The sequence below is a fragment of the Pleurodeles waltl genome, chromosome 4_2 (genome assembly GCF_031143425.1).
Source record: "Pleurodeles waltl isolate 20211129_DDA chromosome 4_2, aPleWal1.hap1.20221129, whole genome shotgun sequence".
In the NCBI taxonomy this organism is placed as follows: domain Eukaryota; kingdom Metazoa; phylum Chordata; class Amphibia; order Caudata; family Salamandridae; genus Pleurodeles; species Pleurodeles waltl.
In genome coordinates, this window is record NC_090443.1 from 931,246,245 (window position 1) to 931,268,382 (window position 22,138).

At 43.5% G+C, this 22,138-nt stretch overlaps 1 protein-coding gene across 2 annotated transcripts in view; it reads left to right on the forward strand.

The window, feature by feature from the left end:
* Positions 1-478: 478 nt before the first annotated feature.
* EFCAB14 (EF-hand calcium binding domain 14) overlaps positions 479-22,138 on the forward strand; it is a 245,390-nt gene continuing 223,730 nt past the window's right edge. For both annotated transcript variants that reach the window (XM_069232726.1, XM_069232727.1), the window contains exon 1: positions 479-1,838. In XM_069232726.1, the coding sequence (XP_069088827.1) occupies positions 1,654-1,838 (185 nt within the window). In that variant the 5' untranslated portion in view covers positions 479-1,653. The remainder of the gene's footprint in view (positions 1,839-22,138) is intronic.

Sequence of the window (22,138 nt, forward strand, 5' to 3'; positions counted from 1 at the left end):
TACAGTGTTGTGGTTATGTGAGATTAGCCCTTTACCATGTTGGTTTCACATGCTACTAAAATGTTGACTTTCTTTTTAATTATTTAGTAGTTTGTCTCGATACCGCTACGTTTATGTGTGACAATGAGATATCAAAATGTGCCATTTTAATATTTTTAAAGGAGCAACGATAATTTTTCAAATATTTATACTAAAACAATGGATGAAATGTGATTATCGGGACGTTAAAGTTCCTTGGAGATCTTGATTTTCTCTAAGAAAGAAAATACATTCCCCTCCAAAATGGCCGATCAATGTGCAATTTGAGGAGAGTAAGCTTTAACGCTTCTCCTTCGTCAAAGTTTATTAGGGGTTGTAGTCTGTGGTCTAGCTTTTATTTTACGAATGACGGCACGGCGTATAGGATTATTGTTCGTCCAATGGAGGTTAGGCTTAGAGAGAGGCAGCCAGTAAGGGCTGTCAAAGGGAAAGCAGAAGAACCAGTCGAAATGTCGCCTTGCAGAAAGCCGGAAGTAGCAGCAGGGGTCGGGAAATGAACGAGGCCAGGGGTCCCCTTGGAATAAACGGTTTAGCAGTGATTTGTGGCTGCAGATTTGGCAATCTGTGGCAAAGCAGAGGCATAACGCCGTGTTCTGGAAGCGGATGTGTGCGCAGCGCGAAGTGCAAACTGGGTAGCTGTAGGTTATAAACGTGAACTGCGTGGAAGCGAAGCTGTTTTAATCAACACCGACAAACTCTTCCTCTTAGCTCTACTTCATGACTCTCCATGTTACCGCCCTGTCTCTCGCCTCCGACCTTGCATTATATTTCAAATCCCTGTCTCTCAACTCTACCATATCCTATGAAACTGCCTCTCTAGTTCCATATCGGTCCCGTCCTCTCCGTTACCCTTCCTTGAACAGGACTGACATTCACACGGGTCACCTCTGACACCCAGCATAGTGTGGCCCTTCATCCCAGAAGTGTTGCTCCAATAGTTTGCCTGTAACTCTGCACTTGAAATCAACACCGGCTGCCCTCCTCTACTCTGTTCTCCAAACTCATCCGCAGCTTTCTTTCGGTTCCAGCCCTAATCTAGTCAGTCCTGCACTTATCTACTTTACATCTCTATTCTTGAACACCCTGCATTGCCTGTCACCGTTAGTCCATGCAACTCACCCCTCCCATACTGTGTAAAATTTGTCTATAAGCTTTTTCCGCTTTTACTCCATCTCACTATTCTCGGTCGGTGGCACATTTCTTTTCATAGTTCTTGTGCTAGTTATCTCAAGATCTCTGCAGGTGCCCTCCTCTCAATATATGTCGCTTTCTGTTCCTCTGAAATTGGCACCTCATACTCTGCTGGACCATCATTTCAGAGCTGCAGCACACCAGCAACCCAACCTTGATTCATGCTGCTGACATCCCAGTACTCTTTCTTCATCCGAAGATATTTTGGTGCTGGCCAACTTCGACCTGTGAGCCTCCTCCCCTCCCAGGCCTGTGGTCTCCACCCCTTCCCATCGCATCCTGCTCACACTGACCCTTGGAGCTGGCAGTGACTCCACGCTGGAGAGCCGTAGGGTGTTGGAGGCCGGATACCAGCCGCCGCCGGGCTCCGGGGGTGGGGGTACGGCCAGCGGCTCTCTAGCCCCGCTCACCCCTCACAAGAAGATGAAGAAGCGCAAGGAGTTGAATGCGCTCATCGGCCTGGCCGCTGACGGACGGAGGAAGAAGACCAAGAAGGGCTCTGGGCACCGGTTGCTGCGTACTGAGCCGCCTGCCTCTGACTCCGAGTCTAGCTCCGAGGAGGACGACGAGTTCGCGGGGCTAGCAGGGGGTCACTCCTTCTTTTGCAAGTAAGTCATTTCCGCTGTTTAACTATTCCCTTTTTTTTTTTAGCAGTGGACTATATTATCTTTTTACTCTAAGACTGTACTTGCATGTTTTCTCACGCTCTTAATTGCCGTAATATTTTGTGTTCTATTTCCTAATTGTGTCATATTAGGCCAGGTGTGCACTTGTATGTGACCGCCCTTAAATTACCCCTGCTAGTTTTTTCATCTAGACTCATCTGGTGGGGTTTTGGTGAGTGTAGCCTTTAAACACCATGAAGCGGACACGCCTCCTGTTATTTTTCTTTAACAGGATGTTTGTGGTCCCTTTCTAAAGCACACGACGGGTGTAGTTTTTCAAAGGCAGGAGAACTCGTTGCTTACATAGGTTCAGTCTGTTAATGAGCATTTGATTTTCTGTGGTCTCGGACTTGGTTAAGAAGGAATTGACCCTGCACCCGATTTTTCAGACTCTGTTAAGTCTCAAGTCACCAACTGGCCTTGTAGGTGCTAGACCAAGACTTAAGTTTCGTAGAAAAACAAGCAGGCTGATCTTCATTCACACAAGAAACGATAAAGCACTATTGTTAATGAAACAAGTTGCCTAAGAAACTTTATGTGTATTTAATCGCACTGCATGGTTGCTCTAATTCTTTAGATAAGCAGCAGTCCGCAACTCGCACGAAATCGCTTAATATTTCTGCACGTCTCCCATGAGTCTAACACTTACGCTGGCAGTCCTCTTAGCTTGAAAAGCGGAGTAAATATTGTTCCATAACTGCTTCTCTGTGCCATGCTTTGGAGTGCAGTTTGTCTCTTTATTAAACGAGTCAGTTGAAATATTAAGCAAAAACTTATCCACTTGTCAGCTTTCCCTGGCTAATGATTGGTCCTTAGTTGTGGAAAAATGTCCTTGTGACACAGTTTCTGATCACAATGCACATACTTTTCTTTTGTAAATTTTACTCAGCCCTGAGGAAAACGTTTGTGATACCACTTTTAAAACCAATGCATTTTAAACAATGTCAACCAGCTTTCCTGTACCTCTTGTCCCTCCCATCAATTATGGTCTGTAATGGATTAGCCTCATACCTGTGTGCAGTGATTAAGGCCAGACTACACTGCGAGGCAAATGAGTGAGGCCTTTTAAGTTTTACAAGTATTTTAACAAAGAGCATTTTCCCTGCTTTAACTAAATTGTTTTATTGATTTTTTTTTTTTTTTTTTTTACTATTTCTATCCTTTTTTACCTGGTCATATTTATATTCATATTGTATTTGCCTGTTTCTCAATACTGTTTTTTGTATGTATAACCGCATTTATGAATGTTAAATTCAATCGAATAAAGTATTTTTGATGATGATGGTGTATTTAATCACACTGCATGGTTGCTCGAATTCTTTAGATAAGCAGCAGTCCGCAACTCGCACGAAATCGCTTAATATTTCTGCACTTCTCCCATGTTGGAGTCCTCTTAGCTTGAAAAGCGGGGTAAATATTGTTCCATAACTGCTTCTCTGTGCCATGCTTTGGAGTGCAGTTTGTCTCTGTATTAAACAAGTCAGTTGAAATATTAAGCAAAAACGTATCCACTGCCAACTAGTAGTATACCATCCTATATTTAAATGTGGGTTGCCAAAACTAATAGTCAGTCTAAAACATTTTCTCTATTGATATTTCCAGTGTTAGAGCCATTTTCGTACATTTTAGCTATTATGCCTATTGTGTGGAAGAGAGCAACAGGAGCCCTCTTTTATTCCAGACCTATCGTTTCTGCTGTTTAAAATCAACATGGTAGGTCTTGTCTAAACACACGCCACTGAAATCTGCAATAAATATGAACTTTCTCGTACATATTGATGTAATCATACTTAAACACTGAAAAACTCCTTTAGTCCCCTTATTTTGTTTGAAAAAATAGTAATACTGAGAGAGGAGTGGTGAACTTTATACCTTGCAGTGCGTTATTCGATTCTGCCTTGAAATCATTAAATGACGTGAATGGAATGACATATGTGCTTGTGAATGATAGAGATCTTATGCTTTTCTTTGCTTTAAAATCACTAATTGTGAAGCCAGAGTATCTAGGGATAGAAGTATCTAAAGGGAGCATTCGTTAATTGCTTGAGTTGTTATGACAAATCTGCTTGATAGGAGTGTACTTTTGAGATCAAATGATTTTTTTTCATGCCTTCAGTATCAAGGGGAGTTCTGGTGCTTTGGTTTTGACAGAATTATTTTTAGACCTGTATTAACTCTCATTTTCAGGTCGAGCATAGAAGCGAGCAAGCGTTGCTCTTCTCAACATGTTGTAATCTGTTCTGTGGGCTTTAACCATGCCCATCTCTCGCACATCACTTTAATTTGTTCCTGGGCCTGCCCTTCAAAGATCCCTTGATGTTGTTGGTAAATGCTTTACGTTTGTCCCGCCTTGAGGCTGTTTTGTTACCACCTTGGAGACTGACCCAGTTACATGGCTTATTGCACGATCAGGAAGGTACCTTCGTGTCAGCACACTATTTTTTTGTTTTGCCTCGCAGCTTAACTTATGGCGATATGTTGTTTCTTAACCTTCCTTGGTTTTGGGCATCTTGCTGCTTCTTTGCTGTGTCTGTGGGGGCCCTTTTCTTTGTGTTGTTTTATATAGCGCAAATTTGATACAAAGGTATTGTAGCGCTTTACATGAGCTTGAGCACCGGTTAAGTTACTCAAGAACACATTCATTTTTGGTAGCAAGGGAAAATTAAGTGATTTGCCCAGAATCACAGGATGTTAGGCCGGTGTCGAGACTTGAACTGTGTTCCTCAGCTCCAAAGTCGGCAGCTCTGGCCCTTACGTCACATCCTCTCACCTAGGGTTCTATGTCTGGTGCGTGTTGGGGCAGTCTAGCAATAATTCTTTTAAAGTTTTTTTTTTTGTATATAGCGCTTGGTATAACATGTTTTGCCGTTTTCATAACGCTGCATAGCATCTGCCATTTTTATCGAAATCGCTCAAATTAATTTGCACCAACCTTGCAGAGATGAAGAGGTGAAAAAGCTATTTCAGGATTGTAATCTGTGACATTCTCATTCTGTCACAACCTCTGCAGTGGGTGCATTAACCAACTGACTTGAGTAGAGCTTAACACTAGGCAATAGCATGTGATCTTGATACCCTCCGGTGGGTCATCAACCAAGCACATAGGTTAGTTCTAGGCAAGAAGATGGCGAAAGGTGTTGTCTCCAAAATGGTGGAAAAGGAGTTGACTCCAGACCAGTGCTTGCACTTCACAGCCTCAAGCTTGACAGCAAAAAACATCTAGCCTTTGGATGTAAAAAAAAAAAAAATCAAATACAGTTCAGTTAACACAAACTCAATACAAAGGTATTGCTGCGCTTTACATGAGCACCAGTCAAGATACATAAGAACACATTCATTTTTGGTAGCAAGGGGAGATTAAGTGATTTGCCCAGAATCGCAGGATGTTAAGCCATTGCCGAGACTTGAATCATGTTCCCTAGCTCCAAAGTCTGCAGCTTTGGCCCTTACGCCACATCCTCTCCCCTAGGGTTCATTCTCCAGTGCGTGTTGGGGCAGTCTGGGAATAATTCATTTTTTAAAATATAGTGTGTGGTAATACAGGTTCTGCCATTTCATGACGCTGCAAAGCAGGTGCCATTCTTAACAAAATCGCTATAATTCCTTTGCAGTTAAGCTGTCTCTTCTGTTATTCTCTTTGTATACAGTCAATGTTTTTAAAAGTTAGGCTGGTATTGGCAGCATAGAGGAATAATTCCTTTAAGAGTTAAACACACACAAATATATGTCTGCCCCCTTCTCTTTGCTCCAAAATCTTTTGACCCCCCTCGTTCCCCTGGTTAAATGCCAAGAAGGTGCCTCCTTGTGGCTTGTTTGGTGCTTTAAAAGTTTAGGTAAACACACTAGAATGGCTTGCACCTCTAGGGTATCACAGGCAGTCCGTAGGAATGGGTCAAAAACACTCCCAAGATGGCGCAGGAATGTGGAATTCCTATCACCCGATGCCAGGGACATATTGTTTGGGGTCAAGGGCAACAAGTTTTCATGTTTATTTTATCCTTGGGACAAGTAGGCCCAATCCTGTGCAGCACAAACCCTTTGGCTGCCAGTGTACAGAGAAGTGAACTGTCTGCAGTTGAGGTAATATGTGCATCCATATGTTAATGCTGTTCAAACTTGTATTTATGGTTCAATAATGAAAAGCCTTCATTATTAGGGTGAGCACCGTAAATAAACTTTTTAAGGTCATACTGCACTACTGACAGTGGTTTCAGTAACAAAAAAAAAAGTACACATTTTTGAAAAGTTTAACAATATGAGGCTATGTATAATACTCCCGGAATGTTCTCTGATTGGACAAACTCGTAAGCAAGAGTGATGATTATTTGCTTTAAAAAAATATGTTCAGAAAAAAATGCAAGTAGGGAAAAAATGTTTTGCTACTATGACATTTTAGTGCTATTTCTTTGCAGCATCATTTAGTGAAATGTGTTGACGCGTGCTAGTTTTTCCCAAAAATATTCCTAATAGAAAATCAGTGTAACCATTTTCAACAAGATTATGGGAAGCATGAAAATAAACATTAGTTTAGTCAATGTATGTCTTATTTTGACATAGCTTTTGTAGCACTTTATTGTTGTGGGAGCTGCCAGGCCCTCACCATTGTAACAAACACTGGCAAAAAGAGAAAATGTTTTTTGGTCTAAAAAAGCACGTATTGTCACCAGTGGCATAACAAAGATCCTGCAGCCCCCTCCCAGGGGCCCGCTCAGCACAGCACCTGACTTGAGTGAGTCTGGAGGGGGCGGAGGGGGGCCTTATGGTCTTTGCAGAGGGGCCCCATATTGTTTTGTTACTCCACTGATTGCCACAGTAGTTCCTGGCACTGAACAAAACTACTTTGTGTGCTAATATGCTCCTTGTGGAAGAGTAAAATGTGATCACTCACAGTAAAGCTGGCCGATAGAAAGAAAGAGAAATAGAAGTTAAATAAAAACAAAATGTCTTTGGTAAAGCCAGACCTAATTTGGGACCCAATTCTTAAAGAAAGTCACAAAAGTTCACCCATGGTATATGTCTTTAAATTAGTGGCTTTCATGAGTTGACAACAACTTACAGAAGTAGACCAGGAAATCGTACTCCTAGAAAATATTTGTGAACTGTATTTTAGCATGAGCAAATATGCATGCCGATTTGCTCATGTGAAAATCTATTGAGCGTTTGGGTTTACATGTTCAGTTCCCCTCCACCACCACTTTTCCCAACCCTGTCAAAACTTCCACTTCTGCCATTGTCAGGAGTAAATTTCCAACCTTACTCACTATAGGAAAAGATTAGAAAAGAGCTGGTGAAAATCCTTAAAACATGCAAGTTAGTAGGTTTGCAGACTCGGAGACATTCCAGCTCTCGAACTATTGCTTACTGCTTCCTCCAGCCCCAGTTTATAGATCTGCGGCAAAGGTGCAAAATAAGGAAATTGCTATAATAGGGATTGGAATTGCAAGTATTCAAGCCCTACTATGGCATAATCAGAGAGGTTGTTATCAGAGCTCTCACATAATGAGATTGCTGCCAAAATTTGTCGCCTCACTACATGGCACCAAAGGGACAAGTAGATTTTCTTTACTGGACAAGTAGATTTAAGAAGCAACTTGTCCCATGGACAAGTAGATATTTTATTAAATTCCACACCCATGTGGTGGTATTGTTCTGTCCTCTCTCCTGCAGCGACATGCCTGGGAGAGTTGCTGTGGCACCTGGCATACTCCACTGCACTCCAAACCAAAACACACAGGTAAAAGACATGGTCATTTACGTTGCCAATAGCTCTAACTCTCACAAATGCGAGATCTATTGCTTTGCAAATGCTTGCTGTCTCCAGGGTTTGATTGAGGATTTTATTTTCAAGTACGTGACTATTCTTTTTAGGAACTCTGTCCTGAGTGATGGACCTATTAAAATAGAGTTTACAGTTATTATTTATGAAGAAATGTTGAAAGAAATTCGGTTTTTAAAATATTCGTTTTTCTCATGTTAACTTCTGACATGCCAAATCTTACAGTATAGCCCACATCAAATACACTTAGCTCAAGGGTATGAAATATAATAGGGGTGTGTGGGTTTAATTCATAGAACCCACTGCTTTCATAATTGCATCCACAGTAAATAGTGATATTGGACTAATGTCCTCAAAACACGAGTACAACATAAAGAAAACCATGTCAGTGCAACAAAGTGAATCCTGCGTGACCATTGTTTTCTAAGCACATGTATGGACTGCATATAGAACTTTACTCTTTAAATATTCCAAATAAAATATTATAATGTATGTAGGAAGCGCTTCAGATAGGATGTTGAAGTAGGGGTGTTTTTACTCTTGATGTTTAAAAGTGGAGTGCCCCATTATTAATATGGAAGGGAACATTTTGATTTTAAAACGTGATTACAAGTAGCTGGAAATGGCAAATATTAACAATGGATTTGTGTCTTAATGACACACTAGTAATCTTGCCACCCTTTACTTTTCTGCAGCTACTGTTTCAGCATTCATTGTGTTCTTTTTATCATTGCGTTCCCAATCCTATTGCAAGGTTTCTTGTCAAGTGGGTTCAGAGTTTGACACTGTATGGGGACATTCCTAAACTTAATTAGTTGGATTCATTTGTCCTTACCTGCCCAAAGTAAATTTCTTACCTTTGTTAATTACCCACTCAAACGGCAGATCTGATTGTAAATACTTTTGACAGTGGGCCTGTATTCTCGGTGCTGCTGTAAGATACTGTGTGGGCTGATCAAAATAACTTTCAAGTGTGGTGTGTGAATATACCTTTCCTGCATAAAGGAAAATAGGATGCGCTTCCTAAGTGGCCTCACACCTGCAATATTTGTCTTTATTTTTAATTGTTTTTTAAAGATACATCTTGAAGATTTTAGCTAACCATTTTTGAAACTCTGAGGGTTCTGCCGCCTCCCAATGAGTCATTATAGAACAGCCTATCACAATGACTATGAACCACCATACTCTGGCATCTCTAGGTATTACCTAAAGATGTCTCGAACTGCGCTTCTGAAACTGACTTACCATCAAGTGATCGGTTGATTCAATTTGTGTTTTTAATGAATGGTATCAATTTTCCCCCTAGAGCACCTCCAGATCATGTGTGTCAGTGTCTCTACTTCATTGCATCGGGACGTCAATTGCTAATGATGGTCCATTTATGCATCAGATCCGAGATATAATATATTAACCATTGGGCATAGGCCTCGTCAGGGTAGTAAGCGCTATATAAATACGATTACAATACAATACAGTATGTTGAAGTTAGGCCCTCTCAGCACTGTAGTGTTAAGTAAAGGTACTTCATCCTATTCTCCTCAACTCAAATGAAGTTCTATTTCTTTAACCCATTTACTTTACATTGGCCTAAAAATTAATTTGGATTCTATCTGATATTTTTGTAGTCATTTTATCCACACTGCTTCCTTTCTGAGAGTGACAGAGGGGCTAAATACATCTTTAACTCTTTCACAATATGGAATCATGAACTTCGTTTTTCAAGGTGTAACTAAAAGAAAAACTTTATGCTACAAGTGCGCATGGGGGAAAGTACTTATGGAGATTTATTTATTTTACTTATAGTGCCAACCAATGAGTTACTAGATTTGATAATTCTTTGTGCGATAGTCTGTTGTGGTTTAGAAATTTGAATCGTACAATATTTTAAATAGGATTTGTTTTTGTTTCTTTTAAACCAAAAGATTTATTTGTACATTTGCAGCGAGCAAGCAATAAAATAATTATTTATAAAAAATAAAAAAAAACTTCAATTAAATGCCATCAGAATCAGTAAATACTTCAAAGAACACTCGACTGCCTTTAGACTTTAATTCATATGTTATTTTGCTCATGCTGTCCAACAAGAAGGCTACTTGTGCACCAATAAGAAAACACATGGGACAATATAACAATCCATGAAATGCTCATTCAGGCAATGGCAAACCCTGAAAAATGTGTGAATGCCAATGGCTGAAATTAACTGACCCAAAGTTCACTCATGGTGTAGTAGTTCATACATGTAAAAGTAGTGGGTACTCATGAGCTCTCATAGGCAGCTTAAGCTGTCTGTAGCAAGACCTAAAAACAGACATAATTGTGTGCTTTCAGGGACTTGCTTTTGTAGTTGCAGCTAAAAATAGGGAAGACAAGGGCTCTTAACTTTTCTCATTCTGCTGCTCAGTTTCCCCTTTCCTTTCTTCTTCCATGCAGTTTGATTTTTTTGTTTTTTTGTTTTCTGGTCTTACTAGGGTCAACCTTGCCGGTGTGCTGGACGTCAAGTCCTAATCCCCACAGCCATACAGGCAGAGCACCTTGGGTCACCTCTTTCCAGCCATTGGTTCTTTTAGGTCGACCCCCTTCAGCCATTAATTGGACATTACTACTTTTGGACCATTTTTTAAAAATCCTTGGGGATTTTTAACCTTATCCAAAATATATCAGAACTAGAATTATTATTGTAAATACATCTTGACTATGATGGGGGTGCATGTTTTAAAATAAGCACTCCATGGTTAAATACGGGAAAGCTTCAGAACTGAACTGTGAGTGTATGTACTGAATGTATGTGTACATGCAAGGGTACTAGCATAGAGATATTAGAGCTGGACATTAAGTGTACTGTGAGTGTACAATGAGTAAATGTGCCTGCAAAAGTTAATTATATGAAGGGGTGGGGTGGACTGACCAGTCCAATCCACCCCACTCCAGTCCAATCGAATCCAGTCCACCCCATTCCAGTACAGTCCAATCCACCCCAGTACTGGGGTGGATTGGATTGGATTGGGGTGGGGTGGGGTGGACTGGACTAGAGTGGGTTGGGCTGGACTGGAGTGGATTGGGTGCGGTGGATTGGATTGATTTGATTGGAGTGGGGTGGATTTGATTGGAGTGGGGTGGATTTGATTGGAGTGGGGTGGATTTGATTGGAGTGGGGTGGATTTGATTGGAGTGGGGTGGATTTGATTGGAGTGGGGTGGGGTGGATTGGAGTGGAGTGGGGTGGATTTGATTGGAGTGGAGTGGGGTGGATTTGATTGGAGTGGAGTGGGGTGGATTTGATTGGAGTGGAGTGGGGTGGATTTGATTGGAGTGGAGTGGGGTGGATTTGATTGGAGTGGAGTGGGGTGGATTTGATTGGAGTGGAGTGGGGTGGATTTGATTGGAGTGGAGTGGGGTGGATTTGATTGGAGTGGGGTGGGGTGGATTTGATTGGAGTGGGGTGGGGTGGATTTGATTGGAGTGGGGTGGATTTGATTGGAGTGGGGTGGAGTGGGGTGGGGTGGATTTGATTGGAGTGGGGTGGAGTGGGGTGGGGTGGATTTGATTGGAGTGGGGTGGGGTGGAGTGGGGTGGATTGGAGTGGAGTGGAGTGGGGTGGATTTGATTGGAGTGGGGTGGGGTGGATTGGAGTGGAGTGGGGTGGATTGGAGTGGAGTGGGGTGGAGTGGAGTGGGGTGGATTGGAGTGGAGTGGGGTGGATTGGAGTGGAGTGGGGTGGATTGGAGTGGGGTGGATTGGATTGGAGTGGGGTGGATTGGATTGGAGTGGAGCGGGGTGGATTGGATTGGAGTGGGGTGGATTGGATTGGAGTGGAGCGGGGTGGATTGGATTGGATTGGAGTGGAGCGGGGTGGATTGGATTGGATTGGAGTGGAGCGGGGTGGATTTGATTGGATTGGAGTGGAGCGGGGTGGATTTGATTGGATTGGAGTGGAGCGGGGTGGATTTGATTGGATTGGAGTGGAGCGGGGTGGATTTGATTGGATTGGAGTGGAGCGGGGTGGATTTGATTGGATTGGAGTGGAGCGGGGTGGATTTGATTGGATTGGAGTGGAGCGGGGTGGATTTGATTGGATTGGAGTGGAGCGGGGTGGATTTGATTGGATTGGAGTGGAGCGGGGTGGATTTGATTTTGGATTGGAGTGGAGCGGGGTGGATTTGATTTTGGATTGGATATTGGATTGGATTGGATTGGATTGGATTGGAGCGGGGTGGATTTGATTTTTGATTTTCATTTGATTGGATTTGATTGGAGTGGAGCGGGGTGGATTTGATTGTTGATTTTGATTTGATTTGATTTGATTGGAGTGGAGCGGGGTGGATTTGATTTTTGATTTTGATTTTGATTTGATTTGATTGGAGTGGAGCGGGGTGGATTTGATTTTTGATTTTGATTTTGATTTGATTTGATTGGAGTGGAGCGGGGTGGATTTGATTTTTGATTTTGATTTGATTTGATTTGATTGGAGTGGGGTGGATTTGGGTGGGTTGGACTGGAGAGAATTTGGATTGTTTTGGACTGGGGTGGGGTAGATTGGAATGGGGTGGGAGGTTGGATTGGAGTGGGGGATTGAAGTTTGGGGTATTACATTGGAGTGGAGGATTGGATTGGGGCGTGGGTATTGGAGTGGGGTGGTTTGGACCGGGTGGGGGATTGTAGTAGGGTGGATTGGACTTGGTGGATTGTATTAGGGTGGGTTGCATTATATAGGATTTGGGAGGGGAGGATAGGATTGGGGTGGATTGAAGTGAGGTGGGATGGATTGGAGTGGGGAGGATAGGATTGGAGTGGGGGGGATCGCACTGGGGTAGGGTTGATTAAAGTGGATTGTATTGGAGTGGGATGGATTGGGGTGGTGTGGGTGGATTGGATTGGATTCGAGTAGGGTGGATTGGATTGGTGCAGGCTGGATTGGATTGGAGTGGGTGAATTGTACCCAATCATTCTCCTTTTACGTTGTCTTTGGAACTTAATCAGTCATTGGCACACCTAAAATAAACAATTGCAAAGACATTAGGTGTTACATAAAAAAGCCTTTTTATTTATTGAGGAGTTTGTGCATGTGTGGTATAGTGGATGGGTGACTGCACAAATGAGTCAGTGAGAGTGTGTAAATGAGGGCTTCCGTCCCTGCACACTCCTCCTTTCACTTGTGCATCTATTGTTTCCGTCCTTCATTAACTCAGACATCCACAATACTAGATGCAAACTCCCCCATCAATGATGAGGCCCTCTCACTTTTAAGCCAGACCTGTTGTCCTCTCAGTGATTGTTTTGCAACCTGACAGAATTTTTTTTTGTACTTTATCCTTGGGGAAAAAAAAAAAAAAAACACGTATTACATCTCGTAATCAGTATAGGTATAGCATAGTGGTAGGCTTGTTTACAAATTCCATTGGTGCTATTCACTTCTGTAAAGTATTACAGCGGACCGTGCTCATAGCAGTTTCATATATTGTGTCCAGTTTAGACATTTAGCATACATTAACCCTTGGGTCATTACTATAGGGATGTCGTATCTGAGGTCTATCATTCCAAATTGTCTTGCTGTTATCAATCCAAACTTTGAATAAAACTACGAACAAGAAACGTAGCGCCTCAGAAACATTTCCGTGTTAAGGTGTGCAGTGGTGTTTATAGTGTGATGGGGCTCCCAGTTGGTCGGAACACTGACTCTAGGCCATGCAGACTCCAGCAGTGGAGGAAGATTTTACTATTTAGGTTGGTGGTAGGTCCAGCGCCTGCGCTATTAACTGGCGCACTTCGTGGCAGTGTACCACTATGCTTTCCCACCCGTCCACCTCTGTTGGGTGCTCGCGCAGGCTGGTATCTGCAGAGTGCTTGTTGGTTGTGACCATTTCTCAGTGTCACCTGCCCTTGGGGTTGAAGGTGGGTCTTAATCAAGCTAAGTGTACCCTGCCCCCTGTTTCCCGACCGTCCTCCCTCTCCTGTGACTCCCACGTCTCCAGCATCTATGACCAAAGGGGGGGGGGGTGTGATGGAACGCGCACACACTCCACGTGCCTCCTTTCGTTGCAACGCACTCAACTCCACCTGTGCCCACCTCTTTACATCTTGCTTCCATTCTGTCAGGGCCGGGCCTATGGGGGGATTTCCAGGCTATAGCTATTCTACGTCTAGCCAGGACCAAGGCTAAGTCCCAAAATTTGTTGCCAACTTTCCTAGGGGTGGGTCTGGGGAATAGGCCTAACAGTCATAGAGCGGAGCTCGGCATTAGGGGCCGGTTCAAGACTTTTCCAATGGTTCTCAGGACCTGGCTCCCAAACTGCTGCATTGTGAGGCATTCCAAGGTCATACGGTCAAAGTCTGGATCCTCATCATTGCATCTGGGGCATCCCCTGGACTTCCGCCATAAATTGCCCTAAGTTTATGTGGGGTGAGGTATGTTCTATGGACATAGTTATACTGATTGTATTTGATCAGTGAATTATGAACACCCTGTGGAGGGAGGCCAGCGCCCTCTGCCACTCCGTGTCTGTCACCTCCCTTCCCAGTCTCACCTCTCATTTGATTCTTAATGACTGCAGCGACTTTAGAGTCATCTCGTTGAGGGCTCTGTAGAGCCAGGGGACATAATAAGTACCACCCCCCATTGCCAGTAAGAGCTGAAATAGTTTGTGTATGTCCGGTTCTGCGTTCACATTACCCGATAATCCCCTTACAGCAATTGTCAGAGCTCTGTGGATAAGAAATTGCCCTGAGGGTACTCCAGTCTCTGCGGCCAGATCCTCAAATGGGATTAAACCTCCAGTCTGGAAGCAGCCCCCAGTGTCATCACTCCTGCGTCCCTCCAAGGCTGCATTTGACGTGTCGTGAAGCAGTGGGTTGGGGTCCCATGAGGTATGTCGATCAAGGGCAACTCAGGGGCATATGGTACCTTCACGCCACAGGCCTAGAAAAATCATAACAATTTTATCAAACCTGCAGGTCGAGTAGCTTGAATAATATACTTGACCTAACTGTAATGTACTTGACCCAAAAACAGATCTCAAATTATGTGATCCTAGGCAAATATTGTATTTTACAGTCGCCTTTTTCTTCATTCTCACATATGAGTGCACCTTCAAATATGTGAGTTCAGCATTTCCGTTGTAAAAAAAAAAAAAAAATCCTCTTTTGTTTGATTAAATACACTAAACGTTTGCTCCATGTATAATAAATCTAGCACACATATAGGGTACACATGCATTTCCAAGAAATGTCCAAAAACCTTCCCACTGACTTGCTGTTTTACTGATAAAACTATAAAATGTATTAACAATCTGTCAAAATTGGGTTTCAGAAAACATGTATCATTTGCACATCACCAAGTGAAGTGTTCTGACTTTTTTTCATCCTATTAAAATATTTTTTTCATCACACATAAGTAAAAAAAAAAAATGGTATTTCAAAGCTACTGAAATATATTTTGAAATGTTTGTAAAGTTGACTTAGTTATTTAAATTTTGTGTGTTAGGAAAAAAGCTGACACCAAAAGCCTTTCACTTCACATAGGTCAGACAGTTCACCTTACAAAATCCTGGAACTCTGCAGTCACAAGGAAAAGTATTTCCATTGCAAGAAGACAAATTGATGTTTGACCTCTGTCTCTGAACACCAAGCAAATGTGACAAGAATAAGATTTAAAGGCATCTTAATTGCTAATCCACTTTCCGACTGAACAGAACACCTGTTCTTTGTTCACTGCCAGAAGAGTTGAGTGGAATCACTCAACCTCATAAAATAAAAATTGCCAGTGCGGGTGGTCGAGTAGATTTTTCAAGCATGTGTCAGTGCGTTTCAGACTCTGGCGCCAACAGGTCAGGGCTGTTGTTAAGATTGTATTCTGGGCCAGAAGGGGAATTGGGGTTAAGCATCTTGGCCAACACCAGGTCATTGCTGATCCTCCCCTGGTATGTGTCTAGTTAGGGGCAGTTCTCCCCCACAAGCCATTTCACTATCCACTGTAATCGGCTAGCCAGGCAATATAACTCAAAGTCTGGCACTCCCAGGCCACTTCCGTCGGCAGATTGTGGAGAGGTAAGTCCGCTGTCGGCCACCGTCCCAGAGGAGTTCCCTAAGGTGGGCTTCCAGGTTTTTTAACCAACGGGCTGGTATTGTCGTGTAGGCTTCCATTATTCTAATGAGACTACTGGATTTGAGCGCAGAATTGCCTGCAGTGTGGGATACGGAGTCTAACCCACTACATGTGACACCTGTCACCCCAATCCGGGTTTTTCTCCGGCTAACTAGCAGTGCCTCATCTCTACCCAAGAGCAGGGATGATTAGGTGGCTGAGCGCATGACACAAGTGACTCCTCAGGGAAATTGTGGTCACTCGGATCGCATCACTTTCTCTCTGTTCTATTAGTCTCACATGTACAAGGACATGCAGAGGCAGTACATGTTTCAATAAGGTTTCAATGAAGCAACTGCCTCTTAAATAATAAAGCATGTACTGCAATAAACAGGACGATAAAGCATGACAGGATTAAAATTGTGACAAGGAAAGTAAAGCATAGAAATAACGCTACCATATTGTCACTAGAGTCAATAGACTAATTCCTACGTAGGCTATATTAGAGCACAGCATGTTAAGCTTTAGTTCTGCCCTTCAGGTTTCCCTGGGAAGACATCATCCCCCAAACCTGAGCAAAGGCCTGAAGTCTGCATAAGCAGCTATAGTGAAGCTTTCAGCAATCAGCATACAGTCGTGGCCATCTGGCTGGAATCGCCCTCTAACGTGTATGGGACAGGGAAGTGTTTTTATAATAAAACAGCTGATGTGCTGTGAAAATGCCCCTACGTAAGGATGTGTATATTTCTGTGAATACCAGAGACAAAGCGTTACAACATTTACTGGCAACCTATCTAACTGCAACCTTGAGAGAAGCACATAGTGAAAGAAATGTCTTGTTTAGGAACACAGTGCTGGCCTACGCAAAGAACAGCTAGATAGAGAGAAATGAAACAAGACCGCAAATGTATTGTATTGTGGTATTTATAGAGCGCATTCCGGCCGTAGCATTAAAGCGCTAACAGAGAAAAAGACTGTAAATCAGGGGGGACCAGATTGAGGCAGAAAGTTACATAGAGCATGCAGGGAGAACTACTGCCTAACGCGAAAACAACCAGGTTGTGGCCACTGTTAAAATGTTATGTTATGTGAATTTATATAGTGCATGGCTACCCTAAGGTCTCCCAGCGCTCGGAGCTAAAACAGTAGCATCAAGAATGAGAGAGGTGGGAATTAGGTTTTAAATAGCCACGTTTTTAATGCCTTGTGGAAGGTTAGTTCATGGCTAGTCGCTCGTAGGCTGATAGGCAGGGAATTCCATAGCTTTCCCCCTGGTACGCTAAGGAGTTTCTACCTCATCTGACTTTCTTCACTTTAGGAGTCACTTCTAGATAGGCTGAGGAGGAGCTGAGTGGTCTATTAGGTGAATAGGAGGAGGCTAAGGTCCTCAGCATTTCTGGACCTCTATTATGCTGTGCTCTATGCATATGGCACAGTGTCTTAAATTGTATCCTCTTGGCCACAGGAAGCCAATGTAGCGAGGAGATTCATGCCTTTATAGATTCATGTTTAGGTATGTTCAGCAGCAGATGTGCAGAAGCATTCTGGACTATCTGCAACCTTTTAATCATGTATCCAGGTGCACCAATAAACAATGCGTTTCCATAGTCCACTTGTGAGCCAATCAATGCCTGTATAATGATTCTTTTGGCTGTGAGAGGTAAGATTGTAAAGGCCCTCCTTAAAAGCCTGAGGAGGCCAAAGGAGGTGGCAGCTAATTTATTAGCTTGATGGGCCATTGGCAGTTGTGGATCAAGCCATACACCAAGACTTTTAATGAGTCCTTTGGGTGGAGGTAGAAATCCCAAGCCATCCGTAATTGATGTGTGTAGCTGGAATATCATCACCTCCGTCTTATTATCATTAAGTTTTAACTTGCTTCTGGACATCCATGCCGCCACAGCTTGGAGGCATGGGCCGAATGCTGAACCTGTAGTGCAGGATTCATTAGATAGTGATACAACTAGCTTTGGGCCGTCTGCATATGACACCAAGGCCTTCCCAAAGGGCTTGACTATTTCTGCAAGTGGTAACATATAAATATTAAATAGAGTGGGGCTAAGGGAGGACCCCTGTAGGACTCCACAGCTATTATTAATACACTCTGAGAAATATGATCTATCTAAGACTTGAGATGATCTATCCTTAATAAAGGAGGTGATTCAGTCTAAGGCCAGCCCAGATATTCCAATCTCCTGTATCCTATCAGTTAATATGTTAAGATCCACCGTATCAAAAGCAGCGCTGAGATCTAGGAGGATGATAGCTGTCTCCAAACCCTGGTCTAAGCGCCTTCTGGCTTCTTCCGTAACAGCGATCATTGTAGTCTCAGAACCATGTAGTGGTCTGAAGCCCATCTGAGTGGGGTGTAGGATAATATTGTCCACCATGAAACGGGAAAGTTGAGTATTGACGTGTTTTTCAGCTATCTTACCCAGAACAGGCAACAGTGAGATGGGCCTATAGTTGCTAAGCAGTGCAGGATCAAGATTAGGTTTCTTCAGGAGTGGTTTAACAATAGAATGTTTCCACTGTTTTGACACTAAGCCAGAGGACAGTGAATGATTAACAAGATTTGTAATAATGGGAACCGTCACTGGAGCACCCAATGTCAGCACCTGGGGAGGGGCTTGATCAAGGGGGGAATCCTGATTTAATGGTTGAAAGATATCTACTCACATCTTCTTCAGATATCAAGGGGAGGTCTGATAAGATCGTGGAACCCATAGACTTCTGTTCTAGTACCTTCTGTACCTGATCAACAGCGCCAGGGAAGGTCGAATAGATGTCTAGTACTTTTTGTTGAAAATATGATGCAAGCTTATTAACATGTTACTGAGATGCACCCAAGAGTGCCAAGTCCTCTTGTGGCTGGGTGATCTTGTTGAGGACGTGAAAGATCTCTTTGGGGTAATTAGCCGCCCGCTCAATTTTTGAGGAGTAGTATCTGGTTTGAGATATTTTTATTTCAGTGTTATAGGACCGGATTGCTTCCTGAAATTCTTGTTTTAATGTTTCATTATATGACTTTTGCCATATTCTTTCCCATTTTCTATATTCTCTTTTGAGATGCAGAAGATATGGAGTAAACCAGGAGGAGCTCTGCCTACAACGTCCTTTCCCTTTGGAGGAGAGCGGTAGGAGAGCATCTAAGCTGGCGGTAATCCAGTTTCTAAAGGACTCTGACAACTCCATAACATTATTTTGACTAGATGGCTTATACCTTTCTAGAATGTTGATCCAGGCATCAGCTTTGAGATTACGCAAGCATCTGGTAGGTAGAAAGGTAATATAAATCGGTTTCCTATGCCTAGATATGGCTAATTCAAGTGTTATCAGAAAGTGGTCAGACCATGCCAAAGAGCGAGATGGCATGGGTTTTAATTCATAGGCATTTGAAAAGACTAGATCTATTGTATGACCCCTGTTATGAGTCGGTCCCTTAATCAGTTGTACTAGATTAAGGGCATTCATGTCAGAGAGCAGATATTTAGTTACCACACTATCTGCCTCCCCCGCATGAATATTGAAATCACTTAGTAAAGTGAAGTTAGGTTTAGAACAAACCAGCTCAGTGATATTCTCTGCCAGGGACTGCAGAAAATTTTCTGTGCGACCTGGGGGGGGGGGGGGGGGGGGTTGGTAAACCAAAGCTCCTGACATTATATTGAGGATTCAGACTGATGGAAAAATACATACTTACACATCCTATTACCTGTAAGGGGGTGTGAATTGACCGTTAGATTATTCATATAAATTAACACAATGCCCCCACCTCTGGTAGAGGCTCTATCGAGCCTGCTTATTCGATATCCGCGGGGTAATGCCAAGGTGACATCCGGGGCCGAACTCTCATGTAGCCAAGTCTCAGACAGAGAATCGTAGGTTTAGTCTGTTCTTAGAGTAAGTGTATGTCCAATTTATGTGCTACCAAAGAGCGACAGTTGGCTAAAAGGATCGAACATTTGCTACCTTCTTGGGCTGTTGGATCCAAGTTGTCCAGAGTAAGTTGCAGGGACCACAAGAACACTGAACATTGGTGCTTAAGGTTCACGAGGTCTATACTATGGGTGCAGACACTCTGGGTATCAAGTCTCAGAGCACGGGGGAAGTCCGTGGTGTACTTGGTTCTTACCTCTTTTATAGGGACATGGGCATAGGGACTGGGCCCTTTGCCTGTTCTGGCACGGATGGGCACAGACGGGTGTGCCTTTGGTGCGCCAGTAGCGCGCCCGCTGCGCGTAGCTTGCATCCGAGCTAAAAATAGCCCAGATGCTGAAGTAAATAAAGACTGTACCGCTGACCTGGCTAAAATGGCAGCTGTAGCAGTGCTTTTATGGAGGAGGAAAAATGGAGGGCGGAAGGCTAGAATCAAAAATTCCTTACCACCGACGCCACTGAACACGGGCCAAGGGGAAGGGATAGGTGAAAAATTGTCCCTAAAAGGTTAAGTAAAACATGTATATGGTAGTCCCTGCCTGCTTATTTGGTGTACAATGTCAGCATTTGGGCTATTGACACAATTAAAAGCGATTCTTTTTAAAATTAGACAATTAAAAAGTATTCCCAGCTCTAAGCTTGCCAAAAAAAAGTATAACAGAAGCAGCTCTCACCTACTCGTTTTTGGCTGAATAAAATATCTAGGTTAAAGTGCACAGCTGCAGGCTTGGTCTTGCTAAAATAACGTGCATGAAGCTATAACTAGAATGGCTACACAACAGGATGTTCACTGGGAGATTAATAAAGAAATATAATAGGGGGGGTAGCATAGTAATTTTAGATAAAGACACTCGTGCCATCATGGAGAGTCTAAGGGAGCGCCAGAATGTTACACAAGAACACAGGGATTTAAGCGTTTTACCTAGATTTCCATCTCTCAGGTCCTGGGGGTTGTGGAATATTTGTATCCCAGGTATGTGAACGTGCAGGGAGACCAAGGAATGTCAGGAGGACAGATGATGGGACATACAGCGTCTGCAAGCAGCGGAAACACTCATTCCCAGGGCACACTAACCAGGCTAGCATTCTACTGGATTTGCCCTCCTCCTCATGTACTGAAGCCAGGTATCTCTGGTAGCTGTGGCAGTGCAGATTTTCTAATGTCTCGTTATTTGCCCCACGTGTGTGGAGTAGTCCTCGTGTCACTACTTTCAGGGTCTCCCATTCTGTACTTCGGGCCGTGGTGGATCCCTTATTGGTGTTAATGTGTTCAATTAAGTGGTTCCTGAGGGAGCCTCTATGGGCCGTGTCTTCCTGCGGCTGGAGTCTCCACGTAGGGACTGGGGGTCAATTGCTTGCACAGTGCCATGTGAGCAATAATGAGCTGTGGTCAGATAGAGTTCACCCTAGGTATTTGGTGTGCACAACCTCAGGGCTGAGTGTTTTAGTGCATACCACACAATCTATTCTGGTATGTAAATGGTGTAGGCCCGAGTAATGTCAGTAGAACCTTCAGATAGGGACCCGCTGGGTCCTCCAGATATCCTCCATACCACAGTGGGTTACCCAGTCATTCAGACCTTTCGCTATCTTGTGAGCTACTGCCCTGGATAATGGTGGGTGGGAGCGGTCAAGTTCTACATCAAAGGTGCATTTATAGTCTTCTCCCACCAGTATTTGTCCCCCCGAGAGCCCAGCTAATCGGCCCGAAAGGATGTGTAGAAACGATACCTGGTCCTGGTTTTGCGCATAAATACATCCCATGGTGACATGTCTAGCATGCAGTCTGCCCTCCACCAGGACATAACGGCCATCCTGGTCTGTCAGTAGCTGTGACCTCGAAAGGAACTCCGGCCACATCCGTGTACCCTGTGTGAAAACAGAGTACGTGGTTGCATATATCGGCCCCCTCCATCTAAGTTGCAGCTTATCAACCTCCTGTGCGGTGACGTGTTTTTTGGAGTAATGCTATGTGGACCCCTCTTCTTTTCAGGTACGCTAGGATCTTGTGGCGTCTGGTGATGGTCCCCATACCATGAATATTCCATGTTACTAGCTTATAATCCGTCATGGTAGTGGTTTGTGTTCAATGAGAAGTTTGTTTGTACCCCTGTGGACGCACCCCACTGCCTACCCCACCCATCCCCTGCACACCTGGGTCCTTGTCAAAACATTGATATTTGATCTCATTTGCGCACTTTGACAGCATAAGAAACCCCTACTTCCACTTCAACTCGGCGATCTGGCAACTGCTAATTGCCCATATCGTGCTAACTAAAGTTAACAATTGAAACAAGTCAATTAGTAATCTTGCCATCAGCTGAAGGTTGGGCAAGAATCTGGGGGTTGTACATGGCCGCTGCTACCCGTCAAGGCCGGGAGGGGGCGGGTGTTGAGGGAGGGGGTACCCCATCAGTGGCCATGTGTGACGTCTGTGATAATGACTGCTTTA